Source organism: Etheostoma spectabile, chromosome 3 (assembly GCF_008692095.1).
Source record: "Etheostoma spectabile isolate EspeVRDwgs_2016 chromosome 3, UIUC_Espe_1.0, whole genome shotgun sequence".
In the NCBI taxonomy this organism is placed as follows: domain Eukaryota; kingdom Metazoa; phylum Chordata; class Actinopteri; order Perciformes; family Percidae; genus Etheostoma; species Etheostoma spectabile.
In genome coordinates, this window is record NC_045735.1 from 10,769,105 (window position 1) to 10,788,039 (window position 18,935).

The window sequence follows — 18,935 nt, forward strand, 5'->3', positions numbered from 1 at the left end:
AGTGATGCTCCTAAGGTCGGCCCAGGCAGTAGATGATTGTTGAGGTTCTGTCCACGATACTGATAGGAGCAGTTGAATACCAGCCTATTCTTGCCATTATGGCTCACCATATGGTGAGGGATATACCATTCCTCACGATCGGCAGCTGGAACTTCAGGTCCACACTTGATGACGGAGCCCGCCTTTATAAGTTTCTCCATCTCCACTTTGTAGGCTTCTGCCCGTGTAGGGTCTCTGGCCAGTCGCCTTTCTACACTTCGTAAACTAGGCATGACGCTTCTTTAGCAGCTTGGAAGAGCGGCATGTCTCTCCGGCGGAGCAGTGGGGTGGCGTAACGTAGAATGCCATCAACTTCCACCCTGATGGTTTTGGTCTCCAAGATGCTGATGGCCTCTTGGTCCTGCCTTGAACGAGTGACTAGTTTCTCGCTTCTGAATGGGACAGTGTCGACCTGCCATAATCTCTCAACATGTTTCATCAGCTCGCTCACCTGGGGTGCTACGGTTGCAAATAGACACTGCTGCGGTTGGGCGAGGTGACGGACTACACTTGCTGGGCCCTGCAGTGTCCAGCCTAGTCTTGTGTGGATGGCAGCTGGTCCACCTGGAGGTCCCAATCTGACGGGCTCAATGGGGGTGACGAGATGGGGATGGTCACTTCCAATGAGAAGCAGGGGTTTAACATTTGTAAGGGTCCGTATAGGAAGGCCAGTGAGGTGTTTGTAGGTGTTCCGAAGTTGCTCCATGGGGTAAGTATGGGCAGCTAGTCCAATGCGAGCACTGGTGAATGCACCTTTAATCTTGAACTTGGTCTTTGGCTTTGACGGCGAAGAAATGGAGAAGGACACTGATGCACCACTGAGTGTCTGCACTTCCTCTCTAATCGTGCGGAGTGGTAGGTCTTCTTGAGTCCCCTGCACCCCTAGCTTTTCTGCAGCATCTGGCAACAACATAGTCCTCTCTGAACCGTCATCAAGTATGGCATAGGTGTTGATTGATTGATCACCATGGTGGATGCGGACTTTGACCACTTTCAGAAGGACCCGACTGCTTCAGTGGGTCGGTCTGATAGAACTCTGTGTGCCCCTCATGCCATGGCTTTCCGCTGCCGGTGTAGAAGCTGCTTCCTTTGATGACCTCACATTCACCTCGTGCAGCACCTGGAGGTGTTTCCCTTGACAGAGGTTGCATGTCTTTTTTAAGTTGCATTGGGCCGCCTGATGTGGCCGTGCACATCGCCAACATCTCTTGTTACTTTTTATCCATTCGGTCAGCTGATCCTTGGTTAGCCTGGTTACCTCGGTACACTGACTGAGGTAGTGTTCCTCGTTGTTGCAGAAGGGACAGTATGGCTTGCTCTTGTTACCTTTGAAGGGGCTGCTTAACCCTACCGCCTCAGGTTTCTTAGATGTGTCCTTCACACCGTGGAGGACAGTGGTAGGTTGCTTAACCTTCCTACCCTCAGGCCTGGACACATGCTTCTCCCGCGTTCCTTTCACAGCTAACTGTCCTTCAGAGTCTTGGCACCAAGACTCGTATTTCAGCCACTCTGAGAGATTAGTTAAGGTGTGGGCTTGTGTGCCCTGATGGTACATGCAGCGGCGAAACTCAGCTCTCTGCTCAGGTGGCAGCTTGCTCAGCAGGCGAGCAACGTGTGAGCCACACTGCAGTTCCACTTCACCCTCGTGGCCCAGTGTCTTCAGCATTCCCACAAGTGACTGAATCTGGAGGGCAAACTTCTCAAATGCAGCAAAGTCTCCCCGCCTTATGTCTGGTGAGTCCATCACGGCAGCAATACGTCTCAATGCTATCTGATGTGGTTGGCCAAACTTGTCATTTAGGGCAACCATTGTGTCCGAGAAGGGTGTTGGGGAGTTAAGGTAAGCATCTGCTATTAACCTGGCTTCTTCTAGTTGCAGGTGATCGACTAGCACTTGGTATTTAAACAGCTCAGATGCATCATGTGGTAAGGTGCTCCAATGAGATCTTGAGCGGCAAACTCCCTTGGGTCCCGACTTGAGAAGTTACGGATTGTTGGGCGTGGCCCACGGAACTTGGCTCTGGGATGTTGGAGTTATGACTCTGAGATGATCTAAAGGGCAGTGGCTGTGCCATGCCGTGGGTGTGTTGTTGGGGGGCGTGGGTTGCCACCAAGCTCACTCTGTTGACCAACATAAGCTGTAGGGTACTTGTACTCGGCGGGAGGTAAGCCGTGCGGCTGGGACAGAAGATGAGCAGGCTTGTACCAGGGAGGTGGATGACGGGCATCGTCATCCCAAGGCTGGGCAGTAGGAAGGGGCCCACGTGCTGAGGGATTAAGTTGTGACTGGCCCACAGGCCTGGCGGGAGCTGGGGCTGCTTCTTCCTTAATTCTTGGAACCTCATCTATTCTCCTAATATGAGGATGTAGCCTAGGTGGGTCACCAAGCAGAAGTCCGGCAATTACTGGTTCTGGCCATGGTGGTGGTGGCGCAGGCCAATCATCCCCTTCCTCAGCTTTAGGTTCACTTTCAACGGGTGGCTGTGGTGGCATCACCGCTGACTCTGGCTTTTTGGTATGGAGAGAGGTTTGACTCTGTATGTTGCAAACAGCATCTACTAACTGTTTCATATCTGCTCGCAGTGCCCTAAGCTCGACTATATCCGATGCCATGTGCCGCTGTGTCTGCTGCAGGAGGTGTCTTTCATGACGAATGTCATCTAACTCAACTCTGCTGTCCTCATGTGAAGGTATGGGGTGCAGCGCTGGAGGTAGGGGAGTAGAGTAATCTCGTAGCTGTTCCCTAACACCCTCTCTGAAAGCCGCTGGGGGGCTAGCTGATTCTTCTGGCTGTGCTGTGGGTTCTCAGCCCTATAGCTCAGGTCCATTCCTGAGAATTGCACCCGCCTCTGCAGGCGAAGGGGAAAGTCATAAGGGGAGGTGAGGGGTGTATCTGGCATTTCCCTCTGGTGAGCACTCTCTAATTCTCTGTACCTCTGACGAGGTGACCCGATGATCGACCTCATAGTCTGCAAAGCGTACAGGTGGGTGGATATGCCGCTTGGGACGTGCACCACGAGCAGCGTACTCTGGATGTAATTCCATCTCTGACGTAAACCCAGTGATCCGGCTCGAAGGACCATCAATGAAGTGAAGATAATGAGTAGACGCTCAGTCTAGGTGCTAGTTCTGGGTTTATCACTAGGTTCACTCAGGTGTGCCGGCCAGAGCACCACTTAAGGCCACTTATTCCAGAGTACGAAATGAAGAGCTGAGAGGTAGTTCCTTTTATGATTATTTATTTTCTCTTCTTCAATTGTGAGGGTAATTCTGCGTGTGTGGGTGTGTGTGGTTGTGGTTTTTCTTTTCATTTACGCACACTCTTAAGGAAGGTGCCGCTCACAACTGCTCTCCAACTGACCGACTAACTCTTTCATACTGCTTGTTAACGGTGACGTCAACTAAAGTATACATACCAGCATGCACTTTGGCTGTTAAAAGCACTGAATAAAACGGGAGTAAACGTGAAACATAAAGCACAATCTGGTCAAGTGTACTAAATAATTGTTACACTAACATAACTTTGGGGCCTTTTCTACATTAGTGCACCTTTTAAGTTCACGTTACGGTGTGCTTGTACCATCCATAGATATCTATGGTAACCACACTGTAACCCGCATTGATTTCCATAGAGAGAGCATGTATATTTCTATCACTCTGGCTAGCTCTACCGTGGAATTACGCCTTGATATGAACCACTACCATAGACTAGAAAAAAGAGCCATAGGCTACAGTGAAAACTAAGGCAACGTTATTTTGCAATAACTTCCAACAGGCAAGCAACTGTGACGTGAATAAGTTTCCTCGTCAAGATATAGCTATAGCCTATAACATTCCTACACACAAAGGAGGAGGTGGACATGAGGTATCGGAGTGGTTTTCTTCCACAATTGATTTTGTAGAATATGTTGAATGCCTCACATGTTTATATTCCATCTATGGTAAATGTTTATATTCCATCTATGGTAAAGTATGAACGTTTATAAATGTAATGTTGGAGCTTTACTTAAACTTAATTGAGATAGATACACATTTTATTTATGTTTACAGTTATATTTCATGCCTTATTTACATTGACTTGACCATTCACAATTACAATTCAACAATTTTGACCTCATTTTGTACATACTATTTCTGTCTGATAGGTCTTTTGCTGTTGAAGATCACCACACACCCTCAGAGGATCCTCCCCCTGGTCTGCTTTAACTATTGGACTCCACAGTAAATCATTTACCACATCAATCTGAGGACTCCTTCCATAACATCCTCAGATTAACAAACAGCAACATACGAAAATAACCAAAGCATTGTTCAAATAGAAGATCCCTTTTTTATATAAATAGGTGCCTAAAAAATAAATAAGATCATACACAGCGTGTCATAAATTGATTAATTTCCTTTTCCGTCCCCTCTGGCTGACCTGCATGGTAATAACCCAGATTAAATCTGCTCCAGGGCAGAGAAGTTGACCATTAACCTCCCCTACTGATTGTGTGCACATCTCTACTTGTAAGCAGCTGATTCTATACAGTGGATCCTGTGGCAAAGTTCGCTGTCACAGGCAGCAGAAGTCTGTCAAACGACAGGAGCTTGCTCCTTCCTCTGGATTTGTCCTCTGTGCTTCCTGTTTTTACCATTTATATGACTAAATCTGCAGCCATGGCTACAGCAAGTTATGGATACTACCGAGGCACTATATTTCTGGCCATGTTTGTAGGCTACACACTTTACTACTTTAACAGAAAGACTTTCTCCTTTGTGATGCCTTCTCTAATGCAAGAAATAAAGATGGATAAGGATGACCTGGGTAGGAGACTCTTGATTTTGCATTTACCTGATTGTCGTGTTTTGCACAATTTATACATAAGAAGGCCCGTAAATCACAATTAACGCTGTTACAGTACGTAGGTAGCATTTTTCATTATAATTTTTTTTTTTTCTTGAAATTTGTAAAAATCTGAAGCTGGATGAATTTCTAAGCCCCATGACATATTGGTACATTCTTGGTTGACTCTACATTACAGGTACACTTCTAATATGCATTATTTATTAGCTGTGTGCCTGGGATATTTCAGACAACAAAATCTTGCTAGAAGTATTATCTGCTCTGTGTAAACTCTTCTTCTTCTGCCCTCCATTTGTTCAGGCATGATCACAAGCAGCCAGTCTTTGGCCTATGCTATCAGTAAGTTCATCAGTGGCGTGCTTTCAGACCAGATCAGCGCCCGCTGGCTCTTCTCTATTGGCCTGTGCATGGTGGGAGGCATCAATGTGGTTTTCTCCTGGTCCTCCACTGTCGCTGTCTTCTCTGCCCTGTGGTTTCTCAACGGCCTGGGCCAGGGCCTCGGCTGGCCTCCCTGTGGCAGAGTGCTGCGCAAGGTACAGAGTCCAAGCCAGTATATCAGTGCTGCAATATTAGTGACATCAGATTCAAAATGTTTCTTTTTCTATCTTGTATTTTTAAGATCAGGTATACCATACAACAACAAATGATTAACTGAACTGGGTTTATTTATAGGTAGAAACACAATCCAAATCAGATATATGCAGAGCACAAAAATAAGGAATTTAAAATGTGTTCTTTATTAGGAAATGTAACAATTAAACCCTCAGATAATCCTCATCAGGAGTGTTTGGGTGTGGCGGAAAAAAATCCCACCACTGTTGAATCATTTTATCTAAATGTTGATAAATCCTGATTTGGAATTTGGCAGAAAATCCATTGTTGATGTAGGACCCCATTGCTCATAGTAAGATGCCAATTCAAATTGGTTGTTAGGGGTTTTAGTATCTTTAAATAAAACAATTTGCTTTACCTCGATACAGTTTCAGCATTCCTCAATATTCACAAGTGGATATTTACAATGCATTTAAGCCTAAGAGATGAAACCGATGTCATAACATATGAGTGAAAAGTTCCTCCTTCCCATGTTTGACCTCACTAATTTGTAGCATAATGCAACTGTCAAATGACCACGTTTCAGTTAGTACCTGCTGTCAATACAGAACACTGCACTGGTTCAATTATTCCATTTCACCTGTTTTTTTTCTTCATTTTAAAGGCAAGAAAATGAGACTTCTTGTCAACTCATAATTTTATACCATTATTTCTTCTTCACCGCTGTCAGTGGTTTGAGCCCTCACAGTTCGGGACATGGTGGGCGATTCTGTCCTGCAGCATGAATCTGGCTGGCAGCTTGGGCCCCATTATTGCCACAGTGCTGACCCAGAGTTACAGTTGGAGGACGATACTGTCGGTATCTGGAATGATTTGTGTGGTGACCTCCTTTTTCTGTCTGCTGCTCATCAAGAATGAGCCCAACGAGGTGGGGCTGCCCAACATAGAAGCAACAACCAAGAAGAGCAAAGGAGGTGAGACTGACTCTTTCAGAATGATTCATGATAATTCTTCAGTTTGATAACAACTACTATTTTTTTGTCACTACCCTTTCTCTGACTGTGACTGAATTAGGCACAGCATATTTGTTTAAACATAGACAATACTATGTTAACATATACAGTAGCTGTGCAGTGTCCAGATGTCTGTGTGTGTTTTTGCATGTACTTCTTGTGCTGTGTGACTAAAGGTCAGTGGCTCGTGGACTCTGTACTCAGTCTGCCCCTCACATGCCAAGTGTGTGAGCTGTGTCTGGTTCACGCACGGGCGAAGTGAGAAAGAGCATCACTCCGATTAGAAGCAGAGATCCTTCCCATCCCCACATCGATATAATAATACTCTGTCTTCTGCCTGCTTTCTGTTCAGGATCCTCCAGTAATGAAAGCACCCTGTCCGAGTTTCTGCTGTCACCTTACCTGTGGCTGTTATCTATGTCCTACCTGGTGGTGTTTGGGGTGAAGACGGCTTGCACCGACTGGGGCCAGCTGTTTCTCATTCAGGACAAGGGCCAGTCTCCACTTATGGGTATAGGAAAGTTGGTGACACCTCCCATTTTTGTTGAGAAATATGCTTAGAGTTCACTTTTGTCATCTTATTTCTTGTAAGTCACTATATTCTTCTTCATAGGTAGCTCATACATGAGTGCCCTGGAGGTTGGAGGCCTGTTGGGCAGTCTCGCAGCAGGTTACCTCTCTGACAAAGCTGTGGCCAAAGTTAGTTTGCAAATAGTACACATATACAATATTTTAAATATTGTTTGTCATGCAGCTTTGATTATTACTGTTTCCCCCAAATGGTCAAGCTCATCCTACCTCAGCCTCTGTTGCTTTTGTTTTTTATGTGGGAAATGGTGTGGGTGTTCTATAAGTACACGTGCTGCCCTAAGGGGTCCATTGAGGTAAATTATTTGTGCAAATATGCCTCCACAATCAGGTATTTGCACCATAACTGACTTTACCATTTAGCCAATGTATTCTCTGCAAAGATAATACGCAGTGGTATGGTTTGCACCATAACTTTCATGGAGGTAGTGTACATGTCAGGGAAGTTCACAACTAAACCACAACACATTGATTATTTCTGGATTTTCTAGGTCTTCCGTCATATTTCTACAATATAACTTCTTATCTGTTGTTGTTTTTTAAGATGCAAACTAAGCATCAGCTGCTCTTAGTTACTCCTGAGCCTACATAATAATCTATACAGTCATATCTGTGTGAGTGATTAGCACAGAGTGGCACTGTGTCTGTAAAAAGGGAGACGTGTTCACGGTCACTCAGGACACACACGGTAAAAATGTTAGGACCACCTCACTAATATTGTATGGAACCACTTTGCACATTACAAGTCTTAGATGATTCACGGGCCTAGATTAGACAATACATTTTCTCGGCTTTTTGGTTTCCATTTTATGACTGAATGGAATGTTCCATCAATAGAAACCAGTAAAACCAACTTCTCTTGACATATTTTGTGCAGCAAGGCATGAGAATATATGGCAATCCCCGTCATTTCATCCTGATCTGCATGATGGCTGGAATGTCTGTGTCCATGTACCTGTTCAGAGTCACAGTTACTGCTGACAGCTCAAAGGTATCTGCTCTAACTCTGATGTCCCATTAAACAAAAATGTATTACTGAGAGATTTAATGCAACACACTGCATGTCAGACTTTGTGATGCTCATGGCTGTGCCACTCATTTGTACTTTCAGGTGTGGATACTCAGCTTGGGTGCTGCTTTCGGTTTCTCCTCTTACGGACCAATTGCGTTATTTGGAGTCATAGCCAATGAGAGCGCCCCATCTAACTACTGTGGGACATCACATGCCATTGTTGCCCTGATGGCAAACGGTAAGTTGATTGTTTTTCATTTCAGAATCATGACATTGTGGATCAACTACACATATGGAGCCTGACATACAGTTGTTACTGCTTATTGCCTTTACTAACAATATAAAACAATAGTTACGTCTTTTTACGTTTTACTTGGTTTAGTTTATATATTGTAAGATGCACTTTTTATATTCTCTAATCTTTGAAAAACTTATCCATTTGGGTTGTCCTCAGTCGGTGGCTTCCTGTCTGGACTACCATTCAGCACCATTGCCAAGCACTATGACTGGGAAATAGCCTTCTGGGTAGCAGAGGTCACCTGTACCATCACCACTGTTGGATTCTTCCTGCTGCGCAACGTCCAAACCAAGATGGGTCACGTGTCCAAGAAGGCCAACTAAAACATCATTACCCCTCATTCTCTGCACCCAGAGGATACTTGGGCCAATGAGCCATCATTGTATTTTCATATTATTCTTTTTTGATTTTTATTTTATACCACAGTATTTTCTGTCTTACAAGACATAAACATAAATTAAGCTCAAATAAGTTGAATGCTTTTTCTTCAAAAACCTGTTTTGGAAGGTGTGAATCTACACACAGTATTTACAATATGTAAAAATGGCACCAATAAGCCCAAATGCCTTTACATTATGTATGTCATGTAATGAATTGTGGCGAAAACACAACTAGAATAAGTTTTCTCTCTAAAGGCCACTGCAGTATTACATTGATAAGAGCACAAAACTGGAACCTGGTTTAGAAAATAGTATATAGTACAATATCTGTTAAAATGAATTGATTTACAAGACGTACACATCGTTTGTTTAGAAGGCCAAATGTGTATTCTTTCTTATAAGAACAGTCAAAGGCTTGAATAAATGACACTTTGTTTTGTTTTTTTCAGCCAAATTCATAGTTCATGCTCAATGCCAGAAAGAGTATAGTAAGGTCCCTCATTAATTCATTATATATGCAGCCAAAAAACATATGAAACGTTTAAAGACAGTATGGTATTTAATCTTCAAGTATTTACAAAAACATGACGTATTTACAATGTGGTAATTGCCCCTCCCCCCACCTCCACCAACTAAACTTTAACCACCTTCATATGAAATCAGTGAATCTGTTGGGGTTAGAAATCATAGCACCTTCTATCTAGTCTTCTCTAGCTCAAGATCCAGCTCCAAAGTTGCCAGCTTTCTCAGCAATCTCCAGTGCACCCTTCAGATTTTGGTCAAAGAGTTCACACCTGGAAATCAAAAATGTACGGTGATAGCAGACGACACGCACAATTGGATGTGTGAGCGTTAGACATTTGACACTTGATATGTAACCTGAAATCTAACAAGTACTACATATTAATTTTAGGACAGATTAAAAAAAAAAACACAGACTGAAAGGAAACATCATCCTGATTCTTTCTATTACCTGATTGGCATTTCCAGAGAATAAAACGGGTTCTTGAGGGCAAAATCTGAATAGATCTCATAAATCTTCCTCAATAGGGCATCGATACCAGATTGTCGAGGGTCCGCCAGCACAATGAACTTTATCCCTGAAAGAACAAAAGAATGAGAAAGAAGTCAGATTAATACTGCCCTCCATACAATTTATGTATGTTATTTATTTGATTAGGACAATGCACATTATTTAACATTTCCGTAAATGCGCCAGTGTTAGCCAATTGGCTATTTTTCATCCGTAGTCCAACCTAGGATGCATGGCTTTTATGGTGGGAAGAAACCGGAGCACCTGGAGGAAACCCACGCAAACACGGGGAGAAAATTCAAACTCCACACAGAAAGTCCCGGAACGACCTGAATTCGAACCAAGAACCTTCTTGCTGTGAGGCAGAAGTGCTAACCACTTAACCACCGTGCTGCCTATAGGTGAATGTGTCACTTTTTTGGTAAATGGAATTCAATATCACAATCTGCTTCTTTTTTTTTTCTTTCTAATATTGGCTTATTGCATGGGTCTTTGTTTCACCTACAGTAACACTCACTCACACTACTGACCTGTGAGAGTCTGGAAGCAGTGAAGTTTGAAGACGTCTGTTTCTAGCATCTCAATCCCCGAACTGCCAACATCAGGAGACAGCTGTGAACCTATAGCAAACAACCTGGGTAGCAACACAAAAATAGGCAATTTAATGCTTGGGACCAGAATAAGTAAATCAATATCAAAATGACTGAACCACATGAGGCTAATGCTTCACAAACTGGTAGGCTATTACTGTGAAACCAGCAGTAGGTTTAAACATGGAGCTATAGACAGGTGAAGGACTTTGGGGAAGAGACGCAGATGCAGGTACTTAAACTGAATAAAGCCTTTTTCCTTAATCTAAACGTGCACAAGCTTGAAAATGACATTTATAGATATGAATTAATATGTCTTTACAGCATCTCATTACTGTACACAGAGAGGAGTGATCTATATTGGTTCCAGTTAGGAGAAAGTAGTACTAAAATTGGATTGGTACTCATTATTGGCAGAGCCCTGAGTTTGGGTATCAGATGGTGTCAGGGTAGAAAAAGACAGATGTGTTTGTCCCTAGTTAGAAACATCTTAGACCCAGAGCTTCGTGTGAAACATGGATATGACTTACGAGTGGAACATGGATGCCAGCATCAGCTTCTCATTGGAGCTCAGGCGTGCCCGTCCAAAGCGAATAGACACTGGGTAATTTGATGGATCCTTTAAATATTCAAGGGTGTCCTTTCCGTCTGCTGTGTTTTTGCCAAGCACATCAACTCCATTGATGGACAGTACTGCATGGCCCACTGGAGAATGACACGACACAGTTTAGAGTCAAACTTTGAGAAGTAACGCAGCCTAATGATGGAATACTACAGAAAATACTAAAGCATTTTCACATATGTACAACAGTAGCTCAGTCCGTAGGGAGTTGGGTTGGGAACCGGAGGATCACTGGTTCAAGTCCCCGTATGGACCAAAAAAGTACGGAGTGTGGATTGGTGGCTGGAGAGATGCCACTTCATCTCCTGGGCACTGCCGGGTGCTCTTGAGCAAGGCACCGTGCCCCCCCAACCGCTTAGGGCGCTGGTTTGGCTGGCAGCCCACTCACTCTGACATCTCTCCATTAGTGCATGTACAGAGTAAATTGTAATTTCCCCATTGGGGATCAATAAACAGAAAAAAAGCTTCTTTCAATGTAAAATGAATCATGCAGACGGAGCAGGGACATTTTAGCAAATCATTAGGAAACTTAAATAACTGCAATCTAATCTAACGCTTGGTATGGATGACTGGTCCATTTAATAAAACATTTACTTGATTTGTTTCAGTTTTAAGTCTTGAGTGACGATAGCTAGCGAAATGAACTGACGTAACGTTAAAACATTACCTCTGATTCCGTCGCGTTGTCCAAACGATACGACGACCTTTTCATCGTGGTGCTTCAGCACTAAATCTAAAGGATAGCTAAATGTTTTCTCGGCCTCCGCTCTCGGGACATAATTGTCGTATTGGTAAATTAAACCTCCAGCCTTGTTCACCACATACACACTGAAGATCACCATCTTTGCAACGTCCTGCCCAGCTGACAAACGTGTCACGTGACCTTAACGTGTCAAAATGACGACATTAAAAATCCGAATGAGTTCATTCTTTGCTAGTTTTGCTTTTTGATTATTTATTTCTTTATCTTCGTATTGATCTCAAACATACTGATATAAGTGATATGCAGCAGTTTGGTGAGCCTCTAAAAATTCTCAAAATTATTTAAGACAACTAAACACGGAAAAACTCAGTTTCCCAGTGCTCCCAAGTCTATTTCCGCATATACGGGTTGTCTAAGGGGCTCTCGCACGGGTGAACTTCCTTTCGCTCCGACATCTTGACGAGGAAACATGGTGAGGACAGTTATTACGCGTTTTGTTGAAACAAAATCCATGTTTCTATTACTTATGTCGAGTTATAATTGTTCGGATTAACTGACGATAGTAATGTGCTTTCCTACACTGTGTCAAAAGTGTGTGGATGACTAAGACGTTAAAGTTCACTCACTAAGCGGCTGCTGGCTAGTTAGCTCCACCATGCTTTAATGCTACACTGGTTAACGTTACAGAAAATTAGCACAACAATTCCGCATAAATAACTATACATGTACACATGACGCGTAACAGTCATGGCTTACTAGCTAGCTAACTTTACAATAGTGCGTTTATTTTAACATTGAAAGTAACCAATGCTAATCGTAATGCTTAATACGCTTTGTGAGGATGCAGACTAGGCCAACCCATGCCGGCCAGCCGAGTTAACCTCAGGCTGCCGCTATTGTCAATCAACCTGGGTTTTTCAACATTACATTAATGTTACTGCGAAAGCATGCTTATACTCACATACACGAACGTTGAAACATGTATTCACGTGTCCCACATGTAGTAGCCCCAGTCTGAGTGTCAAACGGTGACATTATGTGAAGGGTTATAACTTCTTGTCTTCCGTTTTCAGCCTCCCAAACAGGATAAGAAGAAGGACTCTGGGAAGTCCAAGAAGGACAAGGACCCAGTTAACAAGTCCGGAGGCAAAGCCAAGAAGAAGGTATGCAGTGGTTAATCATCCAGAATTGGCCTTTCACATAGGTGTTGTGCTGAATACTTTAAGATCAAGTGCACTGTAAAGCTTTCCTAATCATAGCAACAATATTCTGTGATTCTGAGCAGAAGTGGTCCAAGGGAAAAGTAAGGGATAAGCTCAACAACCTGGTCCTCTTCGACAAGGCAACCTACGAAAAGTTGTACAAAGAAGTCCCAAACTACAAGCTCATCACCCCTGCAGTTGTGTCTGAGAGGCTGAAGATCCGTGGCTCCCTGGCCAGGAACGCCCTTCAGGAGCTGCTTGGCAAAGGTGAATTTGTCTTCTCTATTGGGGGTTGTGGGTGCACACTAGATCAAAATACAAAATAACTGCATCCAAATCAAATGTGTTTGGGTTAACACGTTGGGAGATGGTCTTGATAAGCTGTCACTGACCAGGTTGTGCTTTGCACCTACCACACGTCTTCCGGTTGTGTATATGCTTAGTTTTGGTTGAGATAAAAATGTGTATGACTTAATTTTCCACAATTAAGCCTTGTTAGCATTTTTGTTTTTATTTTTTTGGGGGTGAAGTGTAATTTATCCGAAAGGGCGGAACAATATGTCCACACATTTACAATTCATGTTTATCACCTTGTAAAAGTGAATCCAGGGGGAAAGTTAATTGAATTTAGAATAGAAGCTTTGCTGTTGAGTTCTCATCTACCTGAATACATATTTTTCATTAAAGGTGGAGCTAGTTCTAACAGCAGCAATATGTTCTACACCTACAATATTGCAATGCTACATTAAGGTCATTCCGTCTGTCTCAGAATCATCAGCACTGCGCATAACATTTATAAAAGCTCACGCTACATATCAAGTGTTTTTGACATCCATATTTAAAGTGTGAATTGCTAGATGAAAGCAAGAAGTATAAAAGTGAATGCTATTTCAAAAAGTTATAGTAAGTACTTGCATCTCACCAGATGTCTCGCAAACTGTTAAGATATCTAATGGTGAAATTGCATCAGTGTCTGTCTATATGCCACCTTTAACAAAGAACAGTTTGCCAAGTGTTTGCTTTGTTTTTTAAATTGAATTGTGAAAAAAATTGAAATAGGAACTTGGAATGAATATGATTACGCTTCACATTTCAGTCACATCTCATTGGCACACAAATAGGCTACAGTAATGACACTTGAAACATTCTCTTGTTCTTTAACTGCAGGAGTTCGTTTCTCTGGCATGTCGATAAGCTGTGGTCATACAGATTTTTGAGATGCAATGCCTGGTTCAACTGCGTAGCTGAAATGCATATACTTGTTTTTACACTTGCTTTATAATATGAGTATGCAAATAGCTCAGATCTTTTAACTCGGTGAACCTGAAGCATTTAGAACCGTTTCACTGACATTTTAAATAATCTGTTACACCGGTTTACTGGTCAAATGAGTTTCAGTGCAAGATAACTAAAATAAGTTAACATGAGATGGTTGTGTGTAAAAATGAGATAATGCTCACAGAATATGGTCCTGTTGTCTTCCAGGGATGATCAAACTGGTGTCCAAACATAGAGCCCAGCTGATTTACACACGTAACACCAAGGGTGGAGATGAGGAGGCGGCAGCAGACAAAGCAGCAGAGAAAGCATGATCAGGTACAACAAACTGAACATCTGCCAGAGTTTTTCTTTGTTTTTGCAGCATCCACTGACCTGCAGCTTTTTTGTCTTTTCAGGTTCTCCTGTTTCCTCTGAGCCGTTTGTAATAAAAGGTGAATAAAAACTGTAAAGACAAATTCCCAGCTGTGTATTTGTTTACTGTTCATGTGTCAGTAACTGGATTACCTGCTGGTTTGGTCATTTATACAACTATGTGAAAAATCCAGTGGTCAAACACAGCCCTGGCTCTGTAAATGGGAAAACAAAGTTGCTCACAACACTATTCCGTTGGTGCTTGGCAGAGGACGGGAGTACATCTGGTATAAAATAAGGTTAAATCGCATGCCTTTGCACTAGACCAAGGTACTGGCTTGCTTAATATTAAAATGAGTTAACTGCAAAGAACAAATGTCCTGATGGGCAATCCTAATCTGTTGTGTACAAATTCAGACTGAATACAAAGTTGCAAAATGGTAAAAACCAGAGAAGATGCACTACTTGGAACTACACAACAGGTGTTCATGTAAACAAACACTGTCCAAAAGAAGGGGTTCTTCTAAAACTAATGGCACATTGATTTGTTATGTACAAAAGTTAAAAGGGCATATTGTGGATAAATGATATGCATTGGTCTATTTTTGTATATCTAGCTATGATAAATAAGTTCAACCTTTTAAACTTCTACAGAGCAGTGATCCTTGAATTTGTAGATTGGAATCTATCTCCTATTTTACGGACACCTGGGAAAATAGAAATACAGTGGTGCTCAAAAGTTTACATACACATGCTTAAGTTGACTAAAGAGGAATAAAAAATCATGTTTTGGAAATTTATTTTAATACCTAAATTAAAAAATGAGGTAAAACCAACCTTTAAGGACACCAATTTTCTTTGTGAATGAATAACGTATTGTAAATAAATAAATGTTCTTATTTAAATACAGGGGTCATAAGTATACATACCCCTATGTTAAATTCCCATAGAGGCAGGCGATTTTTATATATAAGGCCAGTTATTTCCTGGATTCAGGATATTATGCATCCTGATAAAGTTCCCTTGGCCTTTAAATTAAAATAGCCCCACATCCTCACATACTCTTCACCATGCTTAGAGATAGGCATGGGATACTTTCTATAAAATCATCTCTCAATGCAAATCAAACCAGGTATTAGTCTAACTGAAATAAAACCATGCCTATCTCTAAGCATGGTGAAGAGTATGTGTAGGATGTGGGGCTATTTTAATTCAAAAGGCCAAGGGAACTTTATCAGGAGTCATAATATCCTGAATCCAGGAAATAACTGGCCTTTAATAATAAAAATCTGCCTGCCTCTATGGGAATTTAACATAGGTATGTAATTATGACCCCTGTATTTTAAATAAGAACATTTATTTATTTACAATACTTATTCATTCACAAAGAAAATTGGTGTCCTTAAAGGTTGGATTTTACCTCATTTTTTAATTTAGGTTTAAATAAATTTCAAAACATGATTTTTTTATTCCCAACAAGCGGGGGGAATGTGAAAGGAGTAATCTTTTTAGTCAACTTAAGCATGTGTATGTAAACTTTTGAGCACCACTGTACCTGGTTTGGAATATATTTTGAAAATGCAGTGTTGTGTTCATTCAAAGCTTTCCAGGCACATGCGACTGGATGCATTCAGATGTCATTTGTCCATGCGTTGGGTTTACTTATAAGTGTCCTTGGTTTTAAAGTCCTAAGTTCTGCTGAATGTACACCATGTTCTTGGTGTTGTCGTCCAATAAATCCAAAGGGACATCTTGACTAAACTGATCTTGTTTTCAGTGTAAAATTGATTAAATCTTACCTTGTAAAAGAGATTTATAATTTGTCTTCCAACTGTCTGTTAATGCTACAGGCAGTGAAAGGCTATGAGATATTGATAAGAAATGAAGCTAGCCCCACTTTTGGCTCAGGGCATGAAAGACAGGAGTCATGAGATGGATGCTTCCAGATGTCCCTTTGTCACTGGTCAGCACTAACTCGAGACAGCAAACAATTTATACCACTTGATCTATGTACCACCCATCAGCTCCTCCAGCATCTGCCTGTGACAAAAGAGACATTACTACCTATTTTTCAGAGGAGGTCTATCCTCACTAGAAAACACTAGTGGTTTTTAGCAGACCAATTGTCACACACAACTGAATTCTGAAGTCTGTCTTTTTGGCATTTTCCGTGTGTCTTAAAAATCTGTTGCAGAGATTTTTGCAAAACCAATTCTCATTAATGTAATGGAACAGACTTACTGCTGTTTAACGCTTTACACTGTTTGGATTGCACAATGAAGGTGCCCATGGGATACAGAAACCCATCTTTTTTTGTAGTTTCTTTGGCATTTCTGCTTTTTTAAGTGAGACAGACCGGTAAGGGAGAGGGGAAAACATGCTGCAAAGGTTCTGGACTCAAACCCTTAACATGGAACTTGTGCTTGTAATCATGTTTGACTTTTGTAAGTATAATTAAGCAACATTAATCACTTAGTTAATGTCCCCGCTGCATCACAAAAAAGAATAGTGTGTCGGCTCTGTGAATTTCTACATTTGTTTATGAATACATTTTTCATTTTTCGAAGTATAGGCATACCCACACTGGCAACCACAGTGTATATGCTGGCAATTCATTCTCACACCCAATTTGTCACATGGATGCTTAATCAGGATCTCTTTGCATCACTTTTTAATGCTCTGGTAGTGGGTACCCCTTTGGTGTCATTTTTCAACACGCAGGTTAGGTTTAGGCAACAACAATACACAAAAGATTGTGATTTTTTTGTGTAACTTAGGGTTAGGTAAGTACGTAGTTAACTTATAAGAACAAGTCAACGTTGACCAATAGGACGCACACAGCAGTCTCTTGGGTGAAAGGACTTTGGTGCTCTTTGGTGTGTGATTTCACAGCAGCGCCATCAAGCAGTTGTATTGCTGCGGATAGGTTTACATTGGAATTAGTTGAAAGCCTGTTACATGTCATACAGACACTACAGGGTGACGTGAACGTCGGTATCAGACGCTGAGGGGCCACTGAATAAGCTGTCGTATTTGACGAGTTGGGAATATGAATGGGTTGACACTGGTGTTTTGAATTATTGGGGTTGACTAGTCCTCTGCACATGTTGAAGGTGGGTGGAGCATTTCCGTTACAGAGCCTTCTTTAGTTTCACCTGTGCTTTCTGTGTTCTGAGTGACACCTCAAAAATGTATGCTGTAGAAATGCCTGGTCACACACCTGTGCTCAGGTCATTTCAGCCCAAAACTGAAAACAATGTGGTTTTACTGCCCTTGAAATGGTAGCCTACATACTGTTTTAAAACAGTAGAAAGGTTAAAAAAAGGGGGGTTATAATGTGTTGTGTGTACTTTTTGTCTGGACCTTGAGTCTGTAAAATAAATAAATAATTGATGTACTCTACTTTCAGGTAATATATATATATATTTCACATCATTATTCTTGAGCGCCAGATAACTTGCAGACGTTTTCTTCAACGGGTGGTAGGTTGCCTTGTTAAAAATCTCATAGGACCACGTTAACATACATTTGAGAAGTCTGCCAGTTAAGCAATGAGTAGCCTACATGCAAAATATCAACATGTAAATGTTTTATTACCCATAATTTGAAAAAACAAATGTTGTCATTTTACTCAGGTTGTTTACTCAGGCTCAGGAGTATGTGATACCCCTCCAACTATGGTCTTAAATGGTATGGTCGTTAGCTGATAAGGCGCCCCTGGGCCCTAAACTGGCCCCTGCGCTCGCTCCTTTCCTAGAGCTGACATCCACGCTTCGTTGTTGCATTGCACTTTGAACACCGCCACAGCACACATGCTACATATCCATGTGCTGCTTTCATTTCTTACATTGCTACTGACACTCTTTTGTTTTGTGGTTAGTTTAATAAATTATTTAAATAAATCTCATGCATGGACTCCACCTCATCATGTTTCCTGAGCTAGTTGTGACAGATAATACTTTTTTTTAGGGCTTTTTCTTTTATTTAGACATGCAAAAGATTTACAGGAAATGGAGGAGAGAGAGGGGATGACGTACAGCAAAGGGCCTCGATTTGGATTGAAACCCAGGTTGCTGGCTGAGCCTACATGGGCCACACGCTCAACCAGGAAGTTAGGGGCTCAGTTAAAAACAGCTTGAATCATTTATATTTTATTAACAATGAAAGATGACCTTGAGTTAATTTTAGCCTAAAATACATATAGAAATGTCTGAAAATGAGCTGTATTTGGTGATTGAAACAACTCAAAACCAGAACTTAAAATTTAGCTGCAACCTTCACTTCCTTTCTGTTGATTGATTTGCTGTTTGCTGCTTGTCTCCTCCGCCACTCTTACTTATGACTGGCCTTTTGTCAAGGTCTGCGTATCCTGTCACCCTGTGTGTGTGTGTGTGTGTGTGTGTGTGTGTGTGTGTGTGTGTGTGT

The 18,935-nt window shown here is 41.8% G+C and overlaps 4 protein-coding genes across 4 annotated transcripts in view; 3 read left to right on the plus strand and 1 right to left on the minus strand.

Moving 5' to 3' along the window:
• The first annotated feature begins 3,875 nt into the window (after positions 1–3,875).
• slc37a4a (solute carrier family 37 member 4a) lies at positions 3,876–9,140 on the plus strand. Its single transcript, XM_032509401.1, has 9 exons — positions 3,876–3,904; positions 4,185–4,846; positions 5,186–5,418; positions 6,168–6,411; positions 6,803–6,961; positions 7,064–7,149; positions 7,916–8,029; positions 8,150–8,288; positions 8,505–9,140. The coding sequence occupies exons 2-9, from the start codon at positions 4,681–4,683 to the stop codon at positions 8,669–8,671; spliced, it is 1,308 nt and encodes a 435-aa protein (XP_032365292.1). The 5' UTR covers positions 3,876–3,904; positions 4,185–4,680; the 3' UTR covers positions 8,672–9,140.
• sgcg (sarcoglycan, gamma) overlaps positions 7,599–18,935 on the plus strand; it is a 22,462-nt gene continuing 11,125 nt past the window's right edge. Inside the window, exon 1 of the mRNA XM_032509406.1 lies at positions 7,599–7,609. The gene's annotated coding sequence lies outside the window, so the exon portion shown is untranslated. The remainder of the gene's footprint in view (positions 7,610–18,935) is intronic.
• On the minus strand, positions 9,269–11,890 carry trappc4 (trafficking protein particle complex subunit 4). Its single transcript, XM_032509409.1, has 5 exons — positions 11,641–11,890; positions 10,882–11,056; positions 10,292–10,395; positions 9,702–9,828; positions 9,269–9,522 (listed from the first exon to the last, which is right to left on the minus strand). The coding sequence occupies exons 1-5, from the start codon at positions 11,813–11,815 to the stop codon at positions 9,444–9,446; spliced, it is 660 nt and encodes a 219-aa protein (XP_032365300.1). The 5' UTR covers positions 11,816–11,890; the 3' UTR covers positions 9,269–9,443.
• rps25 (ribosomal protein S25) lies at positions 11,931–14,614 on the plus strand. The gene is made up of 5 exons (XM_032509411.1): positions 11,931–12,148; positions 12,750–12,839; positions 12,962–13,145; positions 14,364–14,474; positions 14,555–14,614. The coding sequence occupies exons 1-4, from the start codon at positions 12,146–12,148 to the stop codon at positions 14,468–14,470; spliced, it is 384 nt and encodes a 127-aa protein (XP_032365302.1). The 5' UTR covers positions 11,931–12,145; the 3' UTR covers positions 14,471–14,474; positions 14,555–14,614.

Coding starts and splice junctions, on each gene's coding strand:
- trappc4 (XM_032509409.1), bottom strand. CDS start 11,815: ATGGTGATCTTCAGTGTGTATGTGGTGAACAAGGCTGGAGGTTTAATT. Junction 11,057..11,640: donor ACAACGCGACGGAATCAGAG/GTAATGTTTTAA, acceptor GTCATTCTCCAG/TGGGCCATGCAGTACTGTCC. Junction 9,829..10,291: donor CTGCTTCCAGACTCTCACAG/GTCAGTAGTGTG, acceptor TTGTTCTTTCAG/GGATAAAGTTCATTGTGCTG.
- rps25 (XM_032509411.1), top strand. Junction 12,840..12,961: donor GAGGCAAAGCCAAGAAGAAG/GTATGCAGTGGT, acceptor GATTCTGAGCAG/AAGTGGTCCAAGGGAAAAGT. Junction 13,146..14,363: donor TCAGGAGCTGCTTGGCAAAG/GTGAATTTGTCT, acceptor GTTGTCTTCCAG/GGATGATCAAACTGGTGTCC.
- slc37a4a (XM_032509401.1), top strand. CDS start 4,681: ATGACTAAATCTGCAGCCATGGCTACAGCAAGTTATGGATACTACCGA. Junction 6,412..6,802: donor AACCAAGAAGAGCAAAGGAG/GTGAGACTGACT, acceptor CTTTCTGTTCAG/GATCCTCCAGTAATGAAAGC. Junction 6,962..7,063: donor GGGCCAGTCTCCACTTATGG/GTATAGGAAAGT, acceptor TCTTCTTCATAG/GTAGCTCATACATGAGTGCC.